General features: G+C 41.3%; 1 protein-coding gene across 1 annotated transcript; it reads right to left on the bottom strand.

The window, feature by feature from the left end:
- Nucleotides 1–6,603: 6,603 nt before the first annotated feature.
- Nucleotides 6,604–17,758, bottom strand: LOC308307999 (uncharacterized protein C3orf38 homolog). Its single transcript, XM_080753352.1, has 4 exons — nt 17,525–17,758; nt 16,423–16,598; nt 10,008–10,258; nt 6,604–7,745 (listed from the first exon to the last, which is right to left on the bottom strand). Exons 1-4 carry the CDS (start codon nt 17,649–17,651, stop codon nt 7,382–7,384), a joined length of 918 nt encoding a protein of 305 aa, XP_080609478.1. The 5' UTR covers nt 17,652–17,758; the 3' UTR covers nt 6,604–7,381.
- Between the last annotated feature and the right edge of the window lie 1,804 nt (nt 17,759–19,562).

Genomic DNA, 19,562 nt, shown 5'->3' with positions numbered 1-19,562 from the left:
AGGCATTGTCTGTCGTACATTTCGGTCAATTCCAGTGGGGATGCCATTGAAAAGTTAATCTAGTTGTACAAAGTAATCAAAGAATGGGTTGACTGGTAGGCTGGTTGACTGCTTTATCTGTGGAGAGTGTATGTCACTGAGAGTCCTTTTATAGCGATTGAAATCATGATGAGGTCACGATGAGTCATCTATGCCCAAATATAGATTTCTAGGTCAGATGGCCCATGGAGTTTGTGATGTCAAACCTAGCAACCCAATATAAACAAACCTGATGTCAGACCTGAAGTATCCTTTTATACCCATATATGGAGATACAGAGATCTCCATATATGGGCATATTAGAAAGCCCATATATGGGCATATACGGATGACATCAGGGATATCCATATATGGGCATAAAAGGGACAAGGGCTTACAGTTAAGAGATCTCCATATATGGGCATATCAGAAAGCCCATATATGTTCATATACTGATGACATCAGGAATATCCATATATGGGCATAAAAGGGACAAGGACTTACAGTTAAGAGATCTCCGGGCATAAAGGGACAAGGACTGTTACAGTAGATATAGAGATGTCCATATATGGGCATAAATGAACAAGGACTGACAAACACTGAGATCTCCATATAACCTATGGGAATATAAGGGACGAGGACAATGCGTAGCATTGTGAGCTTGTAGACCTATTTTCTAAATATTGTTGTACATTAAAAACTTGAAATGGGTCGTTCTGCATAGTACTTGGGATTTGTTGATGTAAATGTTCACATAGAGTGTAATAATTGGTAAAACAAACTTTTGGCCTATTTGTGGAGATAAGCGACCAACGGTCGCTTATCTCCCGATTAGGGAGTCTTACTGGTTGCGACCGTCAGGGAGCAGTTTACTATGAAAACCTCCACCGGCCGTCCGTCGGTCGGTCGGTCGGTCGGTTGGTCGGTCGGTCGGTCACACGTCACACGTCACACCTTTGCCCTGCTCATATCTCCGCATCAGTATATAGGGCTTGTTTGTTTATTGTATGACATCACGCCACATCATCAGCTGTGGACTCTGTGATGTCATCGTATCGCATCAGTATATAGGGCTTGTTTGTTTATTGTATGACATCACGCCACATCATCAGCTGTGGACTCTGTGATGTCATCGTATCTCCATATATGGCCATCTCCGTACATGGAGATATAAGTCGTCCATGCCCAAGTATGGGCTGGTGAGGTCAGACTTTGTGTGATGCGTAGGTTATCTCCATATATGGAGATTCAACATTCCAGGCAATGCTCTCTTCCCTGGTGAGAATTGCCCCTTTATATAGGGCTTGTTTGTGTATTGTATGACATCACGCCACATCATCAGCTGTGGACTCTGTGATGTCATCGTATCTCCATATATGGCCATCTCCGTATATGGAGATATAAGTCGTCCATGCCCAAGTATGGGCTGGTGAGGTCAGACTTTGTGTGATGCGTAGGTTATCTCCATTTATGGAGATTCAACATTCCAGGTGTAACTATGGCTACCCGTATGACGTGAGAGGTGGAGGTTGTGATATTTGTGGAGATAAGCGACCAACGGTCGCTTATCTCCCGATTAGGGAGTCTTACTGGTAATACCAATGTATAATTGCGGCCGTAGGTCGCAGTTTAGTATCAAAACCTCCACCGGCCGTCCGTCGGTCGGTCGGTCGGTCGGTCACACGTCACACCTTTGCCCTGCTCATATCTCCGCATCAGTATGACATCACACTGCTGACATCAGTATGACATCACACCGTACACAAATGACCCTTATATAAGACCGGCATTATCTACCGACAGATTAGTAACAATATGTCAAAATCGTCTAGGAAGGATGGTGTGAGTCATGCTGGTCTCAATATATTGAATCCACTTTCACGATGTAAAGTCCAGTTCAACATTTCAAACACCAAAAATGGTAAAATACCAAACAATACAGGTTCTCAGGGTTCTTGAAGATCAAGAGTCTTGGTCAAATACGTTTCTGCACTGATCATTTATACAATTCAGCTGTGTTTGCTCGTGTCATCATGATGAGGTCATAAATCAGCCATGCCCAAATATAGATTTTACGGGTTTACATGCTTACTCAGTTATTCGTTATGTGAAAGTCCTATGACGTCTATGATATCTGACATCATCATACACATTCCCTTTTATGCCCATAAATGGAGATCCCCTCTGTAGAACCAGCCACTGACATCACTGTAATGTCAGGGGAACCAAATCCCTTTTATGCCCATATATGGAGATCCCTGTGATGCCAGGGGAACCAAATCCCTTTTATGCCCATATATGGAGATATGGAGATCCCTGTGTTGCCAGGGTAACCAAATCCATTTTATGCCCATATATGGAGATCCCTGTGATGCCAGGGGAACCAAATCCCTTTTACGCCCATATATGGAGATCCCTTATGTCATCAATATTAAGCCCATATCTGTGAATATCTATGGGTACCAGATGTCTCCATATATGGTTAAATGGTCCGATATACATCACTGGCCAGAAGACCAAGAAATGGTGCAACCTCGCCCTTTGCTTTTCTCCCTTAGGCATCTTACTGGTAGGTAGTTTAATGAGGAATGCAGTATGGTGGTAGGTAGGTAGTTATGGCCTTTGATGTAAGATTTTCACTTTCTAGGATAACTATATTTGCTATTCCCAGATGATGCCCTTTTAGGGTACCCCTCATGCCCATATATGGAGATCCCCAGGCTTTACTAATTAACATAAGTTTTATGCCCATATATGGAGATCATTGTCCCAATGTCATCAGATATATGGGCATAAATGGACACAGGCAAACTAGATGGGCTGTATGGATATCCAGATGTGTGATGTAAGTGTTTTATTCCAAATGTGGCACCCCACAGACATATTTCCAGAAACAAAATCCCTTTCATGCCCATATATGGAGATTTCTGATGTCATCAATCCCAGGCCCTGTAAAAACATGGTTGCTATGGTAAACAGTTGGTTGCTAGGGTAAACAGTTGGTTGCTAGGGTAAGAAAACATGGTTGCTATGGTAAACAATTGGTTGCTAGGGTAAACAGTTGGTTGCTAGGGTAAAAAAAACATGGTTGCTGTGGTAAACAGTTGGTTGCTAGGGTAAACAGTTGGTTGCTAAGGTAAAAAACATGGTTGCTATGGTAAACAGTTGGTTAGTAGGGTAAACCTTCAATGATTTTGACATCTTGTTACTAATCTGTCGGTAGATAATGCCAGTCTTATATAAGGGTCATTTGTGTACGGTGTGATGTCATACTGATGTCAGCAGTGTGACAGGAGATAAGCGACCAACGGTCGCTTATCTCCCGATTAGGGAGTCTTACTGGTTTATTTCAAAATGTACTGTATATAAAAATAAGGTTGTTCTTGTTATTGTATTGTTTTTTAGATGTAGGAAAAGAAAATGGGATATTTCTTCGAGTCATGACCCATAAAAATTGATCTGTGGCCCACAAACATTTTAAAACAAGATGTTTGCTCAAGTGGGAACACTTGCTTGATGGCTGATGGCATTGCTCCCATCGTTACATTTAATATTTGAAAGGGACGGACAGTTTGAAAATACATATTTTTTGTTCCTGGAGAAATGACACTCAATACAATTCTACTCACCTTCACCTCCTGCAGTTGGATCCAGGTCACTGGGTGAGGTCTGGGTTGGCATCGTGGGCATCATGGGTGCTGCAGTCAATGCATCTGCTGAGCCTGGCACATGTGGTTTAGTATGGATGGCTGGCTGGCTACAATTAAGCCTGATTTGATTATACAGTATTTTGACTAAAAGAGCTACACATGAATGCTCACTGTAGCTATAGTATATGGAGGACTGACTGAGTAGCTACTACTGTGAGATGTTTCAAAGTTTCCAATAGCTAAGCATGCAATACATTTCTATCCAGCTGTGATTTAAATATCTTTATTACACGGCTTGGGTTGAATGCTTGATCCTGCACGGTCAATCGCTGAATTCAGCAATTGACCATCTCTGGATAATGACCGCTCCGCTCTATAACATAACTGCTTGATTTTATGCTGTATCCAACATGACAGCCATGTAAACATGTGTCATTTACAACTAAACGTTGCTCTCAAGAATGCCTTTGAAAACATTTGAAGCGAGAAACAGAGCTGTAACTTAAAATGTATTCTATTTCACACACACCCACACACACACCAAGAACGCCAAGAAAGCACCTGCAGACAACAGAGGAGGGGCCCACATTTAATTTTTAATTACTACGCAGCCCAGTTCCCTGAAGGGCCCCTGAGAGCCAAGGGCCCCTGGAAACGGCCCCACCGGCCCAATGGTTAATCCAGCCCTGGCTACATTCAGAATGAAATCTTTCCTTAGTCTCTCACTAACATAATGTAGACACAAGAAATACAAACTCATTTGACAAAGCTAGACATCACTTATCGCATTGTTTTGTGGAAATCGTTTTAGGATAAAATAAACAAAACACAGAACACATTCACATGTCGGTTCATGCATTACATTATCCGTAAGTGTGTCTTACCTGTGAAGATGAGCAGGGGAATTAAAAGAACAAGCATCCTGACTTGTATGAGTATGCATGTGTGTGGACTGTGGAATGATGAGCGTGCGTATGTGCAGTGATGAGTGTGTTTCTCCTCTGAGTTTATGTAACGATCAGGGGTGTCGCACCAAATTCTGGGCCCTGGGTACAAGGATTCACTGCGGGCCCCCCATAAATGTTCTTTATAGGGGGAGGGGGTTTAACCCATTTAGACTGGGAACGCACTATTACGCATTATTTTGTGTTTTAACTATTGAAAAATAGCAGATATACAAGCTCACAGCGCTGCACCGAGTGCCGCGTTGCGAGCTTGTAGATCTGCTATTTTTGAAAAATCTGGAAAGTCTTTGAATATTTCAAATCCTTCTAAGGTTTTTTGAAAAACCTATGTTTCTATGTCAGTGCAGGGCTCAAACTTCTTCATGCGAAGGACCCCCCAAAATGATATGTATTTGGCCACGGACCCCATCTCAAAATATTTAGTTCCAGGGACCCCCCAAAGGCAACATTTTTGTTCCAAATATTCGCTTAAAGATTCAAATATTTTTATGACTTTTCAAAAATAGTAGATCTACAAGCTCGCAGCGTGGCACTCGGTGCCGCACTGTGAAGCTTGTATATTTGCTATTTCTTCAATAGCTAAAGTATAAAATAATTAAGGCCACTCCACCTTGGGCCCTAGTAACTCAGTCCCACTTTTCCCCCCCTTGTGTCGCCCCTGAGTATAGGCTGCACAACACAGTCAGATGTGATTCCCATTCAGTTGAGGAGGGCAGGGCGGAACGAGAGACAGTCATCATCAGTTAAATAAATGGCTGGTGAATCATTGGAAAGCGGAGGTCACACCTTCTTTAATGGACATCATAATGGGCACTGCTAATTAGGATTGACAGAAAACTGAGCTCTATTAAATGACTAACTTCTTTCAGTAAGTGCTTACTCAAAGCATTTGAATTCACAATGTGCTTGAGTAAAAGTACAAAAGCATTGTCATCAAAATGTACATACAGTACCAAAAGTAAAAGTACCCAGAATGTCCCGTTTTTTGAGTTTTCATCAAAATCTAGAATTTGCCACATTTGTTAGTGTACGGACATATTGATGACCCCTGCTAGTGTAGTGATGCGCGGAAGTGGGGATTGAACCCGGGGCTCCTTCTCGCCAGACCAACGCACAAACCGTAGTGCCAATAGAGCTGAGCACAATTGGCAGGGCTGTTGTGGGTTGGCTGTACTAACTATGGGGCTACACTAGCAACAACAACAAAAGGAGTTCCAGGATTGACATTTATAGTTACAAATAGGGGTTCCCGGTCTAAATGGGTTAAATTCAGAAACCACCTATATACAACTATGCTAATACCCAAAGGGTTGTGGACCCAACTTTAATTATTATCTGGTGTAATGATGATGATGATGGATTGCTCCAATCATTAGGTTTTTGGGATGTTAACATCTTTGCATTTATCGTGTCATTGGTCATGTCTACACCAGTGGTTCTCAAAACATTTTCATGTCAAGGACCCCCACACACAGACACACACACTACAGTATTGTGCACGCACACACAACCATTTTATGCTTTATGCATGTGGAACACACACAAATATCAATATATTTTATTCGCTATAATACATATTTACATAAGCAGAAAACATGGCGCTTTATGTTGCATTAGCAGTTTGCCCGTCAATGGGGTAATTGTGATGTTGCAAAGCATCAATCAGCGTATTTGCACTGACATCAACCATGTCCCTTTGTGGGCATAATCAATCCACCCACCAGACACAGACAGGCAAACATAGGGATTGATATAGTAGATATTCTGTCTCTCGTGTAAACAATCCTCCTACGTTGCATCCACAATGCAGTTAGATGCATTTTGACCCCAAAGTCTCTGTCCATGTGTAGATCTTCCATCAATCCACTGGGTCTCAACTAATGTGGTGATTTTACAGAGTAGATTGGGGTTCCAGTATGGTTTCGCTCAGTAGTTCTCAACCGTTTTAATAAGGACCCCCAGTTTTATATGCATTAGGTCACAGACCACCCGTTTGATCCTATTGCTTTGTTTTAATCTCTGGGATAAACAAACTAATCTACACTGCAGTGAACACTGAGCATAAACAATGTTATGGAGGCACCGAACAGACACATTTTGTTTGGGTCCTGCCCACCCGAACCTCCGAATGACGTCATATTGTGGTCTGGAACGAGCCAAAGCGAAAATGTTTCGGTTCTCCTTGTGGAGTATTGGGTCCACTTGGGACTCCTTGGTGGTCCCACGACCTGATATTGAGAACCAGGCAGTGTCACAATCCTCATTCAGTATGCATGTAGGTGATTATTATGTAAGTTGCTGTGGATAAGAGCGACCCTTTAAGAACCACGTAAAAGGGTATTTCACTGTAAAACACTTCAGGAGTCATTGTAACGTCTATTCAGGCTTTTTTGTGCACCTCCAGACAGTTTCTAAGTTACTGGTGACTGACAATATCAGTCACCAGAATTAGTCAACAGATTTAGATGTGTTTGCAATGAGTTTGAAGGTGCAATGGGATAATATAGGATGTTATATACTATATATAGGATATAGGATGTCTGATAAAAATGTATATAAAATATCTAAATATTGAATGAAGCCATTTTAAAACTGGGGTGCGAGACGTTAAAATGATCCGCGATTAAGTGTGTTAACGTGAAATACCCCTGACGCCTTTCCCCCTTTCTATACCTATTCTATAAATGTCCCCTCCAGGATTTGGATGCTAGGGTTCAAGTGGTTAAGTAGCTAAAATGTACATGGTCCTCATCTACAGAGGAGCTGTAGTTCACTGGAGTCACAGGTGAGGGCCGGCGACGTCACGTCGTCCGCTCCCCCGAGAACGCTCTGGCCTCTGATCTTCATGTTGACGAACTTGATCTTCCAGGTGTCGTCCAGCGGTGAGCGGATGAGGCCGAACACCTGCTCGTAGACCCCCAGGCAGGATGGCCCCCGGTGGATGGTCCCGGCCACGGCCACCAGCACGGGGCCGTGGGCGGAGGCCATGGCGCGCAGGCCGTGGGGCTCCATGTTGGGGCTGAGGAGGAGCTGCTCCTCCTTGGTCAGGGCCAAGAGACGCAGGCTGACCATCTCCGCTCCGTGGAACTCCTCTGTCTGCTGGCCGCCGGTGCTGGAAAAGGAAAACACCACCACGAGGGAAAACGTAAAGGCAACGTCTCTCCGTTAAGGAAAACATCAAGAGGGAAAACGTAAAGGCAAGGTCTCTCTGTTTATGTCATCACCACTTTCAACTAGAACTAGCGCGGTGGACCCTGATGAAGGCCTTAGGCCGAAACGTGTCGGTCATATGTGTTTTTTAATATTTCCCTTGCTAAACTATTTTGTACTTTGAACTGAACAGAGCTGCCTTGGATCCTTTCTAAGTTCTCCATATCATCTGTGCACTTTTCTTGATACCTTAACGGAAGTGAACTTGGAACTTTTTGTCTTCTAAGTAACTATAGCGTCTCCAAAGAGCACCTGTTTGCAGTTTGCCATACTAAAGGACCCACCCATATTTGGACCCATTATTTTGTCAAGAAATACTAATCATCCATTTCAATCAATTAGAAAAACTTCTCAAAAATAGCTGATCTACAAGCTCAAAACACGTCACAATCCAACATGCTGTGAGCTTAACATTCTTGCCTCCAATGACATGCCCAAAATAAGGAAACCAGGATGAAAGTGGTTAAAAATTCACACATTGGTATCTAACCTTTGATGAACTTTTTGTAAGTTTTATCTACTGCATATGATCTTCATTATGGCTATTATGCTTTTTACTAAACACACAGAAAGTTTATTGACACCTGCAATGTTCAAACAAATCACCTGTTGCTGTTCCCCTGTTGTCTGTCGCTGGGATGGAATGTACTGTAGGGCCTCCCAGTTTATCGGGAAGGCATTATAACCACTAGACAACCCGGCCAACACATTTCTACATCTGTCTGAAAAGTTCTGAATATGTGAATACGGACCAAACCTCAATTTATTTGCATAGCTATCACTTATTAGTCCTGAGCTTGTCAACTGCCTGTATTAATGAAATGAACACTGAAAATTAGGACATTCAGTTGAAGGTCTTGGCTTTTCCACTCCTTCATCATCTCTTTTTCATTTCTCACCAGTTATATCTGATATTTTCAGTAGCAACAATGTGATCTTGTCAAATTCAGAGATGTGAAATCAATCCACCACAGGAGAAAGTCTGTGCTGGGTTCATTGTGAGATCTGTTTACATTGGTGTGTGTGCCCAGTGCTGATTAAGTAATTTCAAGCCCAGTTTGAATTGGCAATACACTCACAGTGTGAATCATTCCAAACCTGCATTGGCGTTTTTCTCACAGTAAAATAATTACAAACACAAGGAGGAACACCCATGTTCACAATTGGCTCATAACTATGATCATATAGCCGTGGACAATTTTTATCCATTCTGACATTAGTGTACTGTATCTCTGACAGTCTTGGACACTTCCCAAGACAGCCACTGGAATTTTGTGTTTAATGCCAGTAAGTAATTATGTCAGTCTGAGGAGGTATCAGCGAAGAATGGGTGTCTGTCGCTGTTTCACAATGCACTAGACCCCTGGCAGATGGAGTGCTGAGGTGGAGCGCCACACCTACTGTACCATCAGCTCCCAGTACTTACCGCACGACTTGCCGCAACAAAGACCTTGTGGTCCAAAAGGCAAGAGCTCTACCGACTGAGCTACCCGGACATAATGCTCATACTTCACTATAAATGTACAAATTCCAAATATATAGTTAACATATTAAGACCTGTACTGAGGCTTATTCTACAAATGTCTTCTAAAATCAGTTCAGATTTAGATGTTTTCAGAAAAATCCATGTTGCTATATAACATTGCCATCGGACAGAAACCTATTTTAAGTTCTTGTAAATTAATGCCCTACTTGATCATACTACACTAACTACAGTGTCACACAAAAGCATCAAAAGTAGCAGAACCACAAGGCCGAATCGTGGCATAAAGCGACACATTTTGAACTTGTGGATCTGCTACTTTTGAATTTGAATGCTGAAAAGTAACAGTTTTTCAGATGGGTTGCAAAATTCACCAAACAGGAGAGAATACCCATTAATGGTCTTCCAGTTCAATTCGGTCTACGCAATATTTCCTTTGTGTCGTCAATTCCAATTTCAATTGTTTATACATTATACTGTACGTGCTCTCCTGATAGGGAAAATAAGTGATTCCTGACCTGAAAATGCATTTTCTGTTTACTAAATATCTACTGAACAAACACAAAATAGAAAAGATTCATATCATAAAATAGTGCTATTTTAACGTACTGCTGCCAAGTGGTTGAAGTACTTGTGCAGTGTACTGCACCTCTCACACTGTATCAAGACAGGCAGCATTACCTAGAAAGGAGGCACATTTTCACATCTGGCCAGAAGTGCTGTGGTCCCCAGTCCTGAGGCTGCTGTCCCAGCGATGGGTTGTGGCTGTTCAGCAGCTGGAAGAACCACTGGCAGAACTGCTGGCCCAGGGCCAGCGGGTCGAAGCCAGCCGGCTGCGAGGCAGGACACAGGCTGCGTTCAGTGGGCTGCACCTGCACCTCCCTGCAGGTGTTGCTGCTGCACGGCTCCACCGTGGTTTGGTCCACTGCTACCTGGAAGACAAGAGAATAGGGGAAACTAATCATTTAATTCAATCATTTTAAAAAACAACATAACGAAATGTTGTTTAATAACGATCCCTGTTTTGTGATGCCTATTGCTATAGGTTAAAAGTGTATTTCTTAAATTCCGAAAATGCATAAATAGTGTAAGCCGATCTACGTACAAGCTCACAATGCGTCACATCGCAAGACTATTTGCATGACACTAAGAATAAAATAACACTGAAGTGGTTAATCGATTCTTAGATATAATATTATACATATATACATTAAGATTTGATTTGGTTTGTATTCAGTTTAGTGTTAGTTAAGTTGTTTAATAGAGATAGATTCACATAGGCTTATCCAATAGAATAGAGGACAGGTGTTTTAACCTCAGCAGGGTATTCAAGGCTGATAACACAGAGTTAAGGGTAAGAGAGCAATAAGGAATACAAGGTAGTTTATCACATCCTTGTCAACCTACACAAACCAAAGCAGACATTATCTTGTGTGGGGAAATGTACTTTCCTTGAAACAATAAAGGTTTTGACCTCCAAAATTCATATTTATTTAAAGCTGCAGTGGCCAAATGTCAGCCACTAGATGGTGCACTAAACCTTCCCCTCCACATGATCACAATACCTTTGACAGTTGGAACCACCAAACTCATGCTTCACAGTGTTTTTGCACTAAATGGGTGTGTACAAAACATTCCAAAGGCATAGTCGACATTTCTGTTTTGCTGCTACTCTGCTGTGTCATTAGAAAGTGGTCCAGAAAATATTCAACTGCTAATTTAAAGGAGTAGTTCACCCCCAAAATTACTTTTTTTTCCTATTGATTACTCACGCCATGGAGACTTGAGTTCAATTTTTTGTATTTGTTGTCTTCCCACCAGCCGAAGGCAGGGGGAGAGTATGTTTTCGCCCTTGTCCGTCCGTGCGTCCGTCCGTCCGTCCGTCCTCCGAGTTTGTGTACAGCTAATCTCCGGCGCCATTGGCCCGGTCGCTGCCAAGATGAGCACACACACTCCCTGGATGCCAATTCAGAACCTCTGCCCCACATTTTTCAAATGACCCTGTTCTAGCGCCACCTTGAGGCCGATGTTTGCAAAACACATTTCTGTACACTACTCCTACAGATTTTGACCAAAAATCACGCAATGCGGTAGACAATGTCTCTACAGTCATGTGATCGACACGGATCTGATTGTCCATATTCCATCCTGATTGGCTGATATTGGCTTTCAAAGTTTGTAAGATTGGTCCATTTTGGACAAAATGTCTCAAATCACAAATGCAGAGTGCAATTAACATGAAATCGTGCACACACGTTCCCACTAGGCAGAGGAAGAAATGCCACTTCAATTTTTTTTAAATCAGCCTCATGGTGGCACTATAACAGGCCGATTCGTGGTTTTACCTATAACTACACCGATCAGTTTCAAACTTTGTAAGCGCACTCCCTGGATGCCAATTCAGAACCTCTGCCCCACATTTTTCAAATGGCCCTGTTCTAGCGCCACCATGAGGCCGATGTTTGCAAAACACATTTCTGTACACTACTCCTACAGATTTGGTCCAAAAATCCTGCAAATCGGTAGACAGTGTCTCTACAGTCATGTGATCGACACAGATCTGTCTGATTGTCCATATTCCATCCTGATTGGCTGAGATTGGCTTTCAAAGTTTGTAAGATTGGTCCGTTTTGGACGAAATGCCTCAAATCACAAACGTAGAGTGCAATTAACATGAAATCGCGCACACACGTTCCAACTAGGCCGAGGAAGAAATGCCACTTCAAATTTTTGAAATCAGCCTCATGGTGGCACTATAACTATTTGTGGTTTTACCTATAACTCCACTGATCAGTTTCAAACTTTGTAAGCGCACTCCCTATAGGCCAAGGAAAAACCCTTTCCTTGTATTTTTCACATCAGCCTTTTATAGCGCCACCAGGAGGCCGACTTATGTAAGACACATTTTTGGATATTACTCCTTCAGATTTTACCCAAAAGTAACACAAATCAGTACACAGTATCTCTACAGTCATATGATCAAGACGGATCTGTCCCGTATTAAATATTCAATCCTGATTGGCTAAGATTGGCCTACAAACTTTGCAGGATTGATCCGTTTCGAATAAAATGCCTCAAATCAAACACAGCGTGCAATTGTAATGAAATTGTGCACGCACAATCGCAAAAGGCCAAGGAAGAAATTACACTACAAAATGTTCAAATCAGCCTCATGGTGGCGCCATGAAAGGTCTAAGATTGGTGAAGAACACATGCCACCCTTTTTACATTGGCCTATTATAGCTCCACCAGGACGTGTGGCTGGTGGAGACCTGTGCTCGGAAGAGCACTTCTTAAAGTTGCATTTTGTATTTGTCGCATTCTTAAGACAAAAATGTGATTATAGTATATTTACCCCCATTGATTCCTGATGGGGACCCTAATGCCTTCGGGTCCCATCCGGAATCAACAGAGGTACATGTATTGTAATCAAATTATTGTCTTAGGAATACGACAAAAACAAACAAAACTATTTTGGGGGGTGAACTACTCTTTTAAGAACTGGAACTTGCAACAGACCAGGTCTTATACCGGTATCTACATAATTATAATTATATCAATTGTGGTAACTGCACACTGATAGAACTGAGTGTGTGTAATCAAATGTCACAGGTGTAGGTAGAAATGCTTGAGTAATCATTTTGGGCAGGCTACATCCTTGAATGTTGCACTTTAGTTCATTAAACCCTTTTTTGAAAGAACATTTTATCTGGAGACAGACAGTCATAATCACCAGAGATAAACAAGTTATTTCATTGGAACAAGAGCTCAAAGTCTCTTCTTAAATAGGCCTACAGGTATATTTATATGGAGAGAAACGCTGTTAAACAGCTGCCTGTCATTCACTCTCAACATTGATAAAAAGCATTCTTCAGGTGGGGGTACATTCTCTTTCTGGACATTATATAGCCCAGTAGTTCCATGAGTGCTAGTGTTCTCTTTGAGAATAATAGTTACGTTTCCCAACTGTGCACCCGGTAAGAAGTTGAGTATTGTTGAAACACATATATAAATCACCAATGTGACAATTGAATAACTACGTGTGAGTGTAGTGTATTGAGGAGGTGGAACAAAATCATACTTAAAAAATCATACTTAATACGCAAATGTTCTTTTTATTTATGCTAAACCATAGACATGTTTCAGTTTGATGCAATGAATATAGCACAATAGAGTGAACTGTTTCATAAACTAGTATCATCATCACTGTTTCTAAATCGTTTTTTTTTTTGTGACAGTCTGAGCATAACGCTTTGTATAATTAATCACTCTACCATGTAACTATGCAAACGTAATGTGAGGAAAAAAGATTGGTCTTGATTTAAATAGCCCAGTGGTTCTCATATGTTTTCATGTCAATATGACGCATATTAGCCCACGGACCCATAGATACAGCACTGCAGTAAGGATGAAACTAAGATTAAAACCATATTTGACGACATCGGTATCAGCAATTTTGCAACCGACAATGTGTCCCGATTTGTTTACCCGTTTCAAACTATCGTCTCTCTTTTGGCCCTATCAAAACAGATTATTTCTAGGGGTCTAACAAACTGAATCGAAAAATCGATTTGCTACTATATCGTTTGCAAAAGCTAAATATCGTACCGTTTTGGCTTTGTATCGTATCGTATCGTTTTAAAATGCAGATAATCGGTATCGTATCGTTTTGCATTGCAAATAATAGATTGTATGAAAACTAAGTATTTGTGCCTTGTATTTAGCAATTTTAAGAGGGAAAATGAAAAAGAGGGGTCTAATTACCTTTCCATTCCATAAAGCTACTCTTGGTCTATCGATAAATGTGTGTAATCTCTGTGTTCATGTGCGGGTTTGTCCATAATTTGTATGTGTTTTAGGGCGGCTTGCATAGATTAAGCGCTAACCTGGTTTAAATCAAGGTTTATTTTTTAATCCAGTTGCACCAAACTTTAAACCTAGTTTTAATTAATCAGTGTTAGTTTTAAACCATCCTTTTAATCTTGGATTGAAATTTTACTGTAAACCTGGATTAATCTTAATCCTGTTGCACCACTACTTTAAACTTCGATTTAAACATCAGTAAGGGATTAATTTTAAACCTGCAGGAGTGGTTTAAATGTAAACATGCCATTGACATGAATGGGGGTCCTGCCTCCTGTGAGAAGTCTCCCTCTTATCCCCAGCTGGCAGCGCGGCACCCAGCAGGCTGTGTGCAACTGCACACTGCGGACATTTCGTTTATCATTGATTACCACAGAACTCGTCCAGCTAAAGCTCTGTTTTTCGTGGCTTGAAAAGTCTGTTTGAAGAACTTTGAACCCGTGGTGTGCACCGCACGTTGCCGCCGCGACATGTTCTCTGTTTGTTTGGGAAACCAGGAAAGAGCGCCGTAGTGCCAGCTGCGAGGGGGCATATCTATAAACCCACCACACTGCCCCACTACGCACCACAGAGTGTCGCGTTTGCCTACAATCTTCCACAGTTCACACGTCGCTTCTAGTAGATCGACCCTTTCCCCCGCCTCTCCGCTCCTTTGTAAACCCACCACTCTGCTCACTACGCACCACGGAGTGATGCGTTGTGAGCTTGTATATCTGTTGTTTTAGCGAGTGTCACCGTCGTATGACGGAGGGTTAAAAAATTATATATTTTATGGCTGCAGGCGCTCTTCTTAACATAGGCCTGCCCACATTCTCCCAGAAGTAGGCCTAAATAAAAAAGTAATGTTAATGATATAGCCGTCCATATTAAAGTCATGTTAACTGATTCATTGCAACTTACTGTATGTGAGTGAGCAGAGCAGACACATGCCATTGATTATATGGGCGCCTTTCACTAATAATGCCAATGGTGAGTGGTGACTCAGTTTACATCGCAAATCCAAGATGGAGGACATTTAATCCATGTATTAATCGCAGGTTATAGTTTTAATCACAGGTTAAGGGTTTAATCATAGATTTGTTAAGCAATGCTTAAATTTAAGTGGTGCAACACAACTCGATTTAAAATAAATCCTAGATCAACAAAACCTTGATTAACCCTAAACTAAGATTTATTTAATCCCTCTTGGTGCAATCGGCCCATAGTGTTTACTTATTTATATCCATAATAATAGATTATTGACACGTTTCACACAGATTAAATTTCTTTGCTAAATAGTTACTATATAGATTTTAAATCATTGAATCGAATCGTATCGTCATGAATGAACCAATATCCCATGTATCGTATCATCAACCATGTATCGTGATGCGTATCGTATCGCTATTAAAGTGTATCGTTACAGCCCTAATTATTTCTATTATAGATTGAAGGTTAAGTAAGGTTAAATAAGGGTTAACTTTAGGTTTAAGGTTAAATAAAGTAAAGTAGTTTGAATTTGTTTCTTGCATATGTTAACTTAACAGTTTTACTGCCAGATGTTATTATTATTTATTGGGTCTGGTGCCAGCAAAAGCAGCTTACCTTTGCGACGTTATAGACAAAGATCTATTCATTTTTCTTTTTTTTTCTCATAACATAGATGTACTTTGGCTATACTGGCAGTAGAGGGCAGCCTCATGCAAGAATTAATGTGAAATGGCCGCAGTCGGCTGCCATCCATCCAGACCACTGAATCGCTACAGAGCAATAGACCCAGAGAAAATAACAAGGAAGTGTTTTGTTACTCCATTGATGCTAACGTCCAGTGGATATTTGAGAGCACTATTACGGGAGATGTTTTAACTGTACACACCCGCACGACCCCTCATCAGTTTACAGACATCAAAACAAGGTACAAGGTATAAGGTTGCGCCGCCGTGAAAAATGGGGCGAACGGGAACGTCCAAAGCGGTAAAAGAGTTAAATAATCTCAAATAAAACTTTAATCTAATTTACGTTGTTCTGAAGTATACAATTTAGAGCTTTTGGAAAAAATATCAGTGTAAAATATTGTTAACCGTTGGTCTACAGAGGTGAGCATCTACCCTTAACCCCACAGGTTAAGGGCAGAGAACAAGTAGACAGAATGACACATTCCACCCAGCTCAGAAGTCCTCCCTTTCCTCTTACAATATTTGTATAAGTTAATCCTACTTGTCCTCTTATAAAATTTGTATTCAATTGGTCTCACCTGTCCTGCTGACCAGAACTCCAGTGTCCTGCGGACCAGCTGGTATTTCTCGCTGTGTGGTGACATCACAACGCCCTCGCTGGCCAGGAACCTGAAGATGGCGTCACGATGAACCTTCTTACGCTTCAGCAGCTCCTCAGCAGTGTTGGTGTACGACAGGATGGCTGTCATGGCCTCTGCAGGGGAAACATTACGCATACAGAAGATATCCAGTGACACAACAGGCAGTTGGAATACACCTGAGGAGCGTGACTTGTAGTATTCGAATTACTATGACCATATTTTTGTAAAAATGTTTTAAATAATGAATAGGTTATGACTTGTGAAATCCTGCCTGACCCCTTCCTTTTTTTTTGTTTCTATGAGAGTATCATCAGAACAGGACCACTGTTTTTCTGCTGTTTAAATCTGCAGAACTGTATTAAATCTGCCACATCAGACCAGTCCCTATATATATATATATATATATATATATATATATATATATATATATATATATATATATATATATAATAATCACCTGTTGACGTATGATGACTCAATGTTGTCAGTTACTGAGAAGTTGAAACCCAGAAGTCGAAACCCAAATGGGAGTGAGGAAAGGAAAGTGAAACGGATTGCCTGGCTGAGTCACCACTCACATTATTAGTGAAAGGTGCCCATATTATCAATGGCATGTGTCTGCTCACTCACATACAGTAAGTTGCAATTAATCAGTTAACACATGACTTTAATATGGACGGTTAAAAGAACAGAATAAGGGCAACCATAGATCAGTGGTTCTAAATCGTTTTTGAGCTCTGGACCACAAGCATATCTCAGTTAAATAATGACTGTTAAGGACTTTTAATTTCATTCACCAACAGAATCTAGTGTTGCAATTCGCGGCTACTTACCAGACAGACATACAGACAGACAGACAGACAGACAGACAGACAGACAGAGACAGACAGACAGACAGACAGACAGACAGACAGACAGAGACAGACAGACAGACAGACAGACAGACAGACAGACAGACAGACAGACAGACAGACAGGCAGGCAGGCAGGCAGACAGACAGACAGACAGATAGATAGATAGATAGATAGATAGAAACCACCTTTGGTATTCTCCACTGTGATCATTTTATTGGTGACTGTGTCGCTCAGGGACATTAAGTCACATGTTGACAATCCTTTCAGGAGTTTCTCACACCCGCAACGCTCTGTTTCTGTCAGTCCCGACATGTTAAACCGAATATAAACAACATTTAACGAAGCAACATCTCATAACAAATATGAAGAGCATTTAACTAACAACACTTCTGTGTTTACTATTCCCTCGGTTCCCTCCCTTCCTCCTCCTCCTCCATCGACGTGCGTACGGTACGGTAGGAAGAAAAGTCCGTGTAGAAACAAAGACCACTGTCAACAGTGAAGCGTTCCTTCCTAACCTCGCGTCACCAGGGCAGGCTTTCTCGGTCCTTCCTATGGCGCCGGATGTCATTAATATTTATTATTGTAAATACTGTGAAACATCATTGAACTTTGATACCTTTTCTCAAATGGTTTCAAAGTTGGGCTATATGCACCAGAGTCTAGGGGCATAGCCAGCATAGATATATATAAGAAGGCTAGATGGCGCAAGGCGGAGTCGGCGGCGTCGTTCACTGGCGGCCATCTTAGGACAGGACCATCCCCCGCGTCCTGCCGTTGTATTGTGCCTGTAAGGTGAGTGATCTGCACACTTAAATACTCTTTACTCTCTGAAATCTTGACCGATTTACTAACGGTTTGGATTATTACAAACATTATTAGCGTGGCTATGAGCTCAGGCTGGTTGACATGTTGAAATTGAAGCTTTTCATTTCGAAAAAAGAGCATGCAGCATAGTTAAGTGACATGGCTGCTTGCACAAGTTCATCAAGACAACAACAATCGAGATTTTCAAATATCAGGTTTTCCTGAGACCAATAACGATTTCATGACAACTAATCTTTTGTCTAAATTACATTTCTTTGTGTGGATATTGTTGTATTTTTTAGCTGCAGGCTAAGAGACAAGAAAGAGGCTGTGAGTGTGAGCTAGACCTATATCTTATTACAAAGTTGACAGCAAAGTTACAATGGTGGGAGAGGCAGAATTACATGATTTCCAAGCGGTTTGGTTTGTTAAAAATATCTTACATTTAGATACATTGATACAGGGAATTGCTGGCTTTTTGTTTACAGAAATAGGCCTAGGCTACTGTATGTGAACTTAAGTCTGTTGTGAAGATGCCTGATTGTTTTGCTGCCTAATGCCTATATGGCTGCTCCAATGAAAGGAGTAGGCCTATCCAAATGGAACCTGTGGGATCACCTGCCACAAATATGACAATATTATATTATAATTAGGATAATCATTATGTACAATACATGTTCTGCTTCACAGGAACAACAGGGCTGTGAGATAATAACATTGCAAGAGTGTTGTTGATCCTGGCTTTTAGAAATATTTCTACCACCTGTTTACACACTTTTTAACTCTTTTATTGTGGTTGTCTTATTCTCAAAGTTTGCATAGGCTAATGCATACATGCATACATACATAGTGTACATAGGCCTACATACATCCTACATAAATCCTTAAAGGAGTAGTTCACCCCCAAAACGACTTTTTTTATATAGATTATTCACACCATGGAGACTTGAGTTCAATAATTTCTTTTTGTGTTTGTCACATTCTTCACAAAAAAATTATTATAGTAAATTTACCTCCATTGATTCCGGATGGGGACGAATGCATTTGGGTCCCCTTCCGGAATCAATGGGGGTACATTTATTGGGGTAATAATAATATTAATAATATTATAATAATCTGTCTACTGCTAATTTCAGGATTTGTTGTGCGACGCTCTTTGAAGAAGCTGTACTGTGATGTCTGCCGGGCCAGCCTTGTGACCGATGCTGAATCTGCCTGTAAGGACAAGAGCTACCACCTGCTGACCCTGAAAAGCAACGGAGGTCTGGTGATACCATCTGTTCTGAAGGCATGGTGAAGGCAGCAGAGTGGGTCGTTCGCCAGGCATCTGCAGAATCCAGATGAAAACAGCCCATAGGATAGGAGGATAGGTTCAGAGGATGTGTTTTTGCTCAGGCATTGACAGTCACCACCATA

This window comes from Nannobrachium achirus (assembly GCF_963921795.1).
Source record: "Nannobrachium achirus genome assembly, chromosome: 22".
Taxonomy (NCBI): domain Eukaryota; kingdom Metazoa; phylum Chordata; class Actinopteri; order Myctophiformes; family Myctophidae; genus Nannobrachium; species Nannobrachium achirus.
The sequence above is the reverse complement of the archived record's forward strand: the minus strand, read 5'-3'. Positions and strand labels throughout refer to the sequence as shown.

Excerpts from the sequence above, each read along its gene's own strand:
- LOC308307999 (XM_080753352.1), bottom strand. The coding sequence starts at position 17,651 with ATGTCGGGACTGACAGAAACAGAGCGTTGCGGGTGTGAGAAACTCCTG. Across the intron at positions 16,599-17,524 it reads CACAGTGGAGAATACCAAAG|AGGCCATGACAGCCATCCTG; the intron begins GTGGTTTCTATC and ends TTTCCCCTGCAG. Across the intron at positions 10,259-16,422 it reads AGTTCTGGTCAGCAGGACAG|GTAGCAGTGGACCAAACCAC; the intron begins GTGAGACCAATT and ends CTTGTCTTCCAG.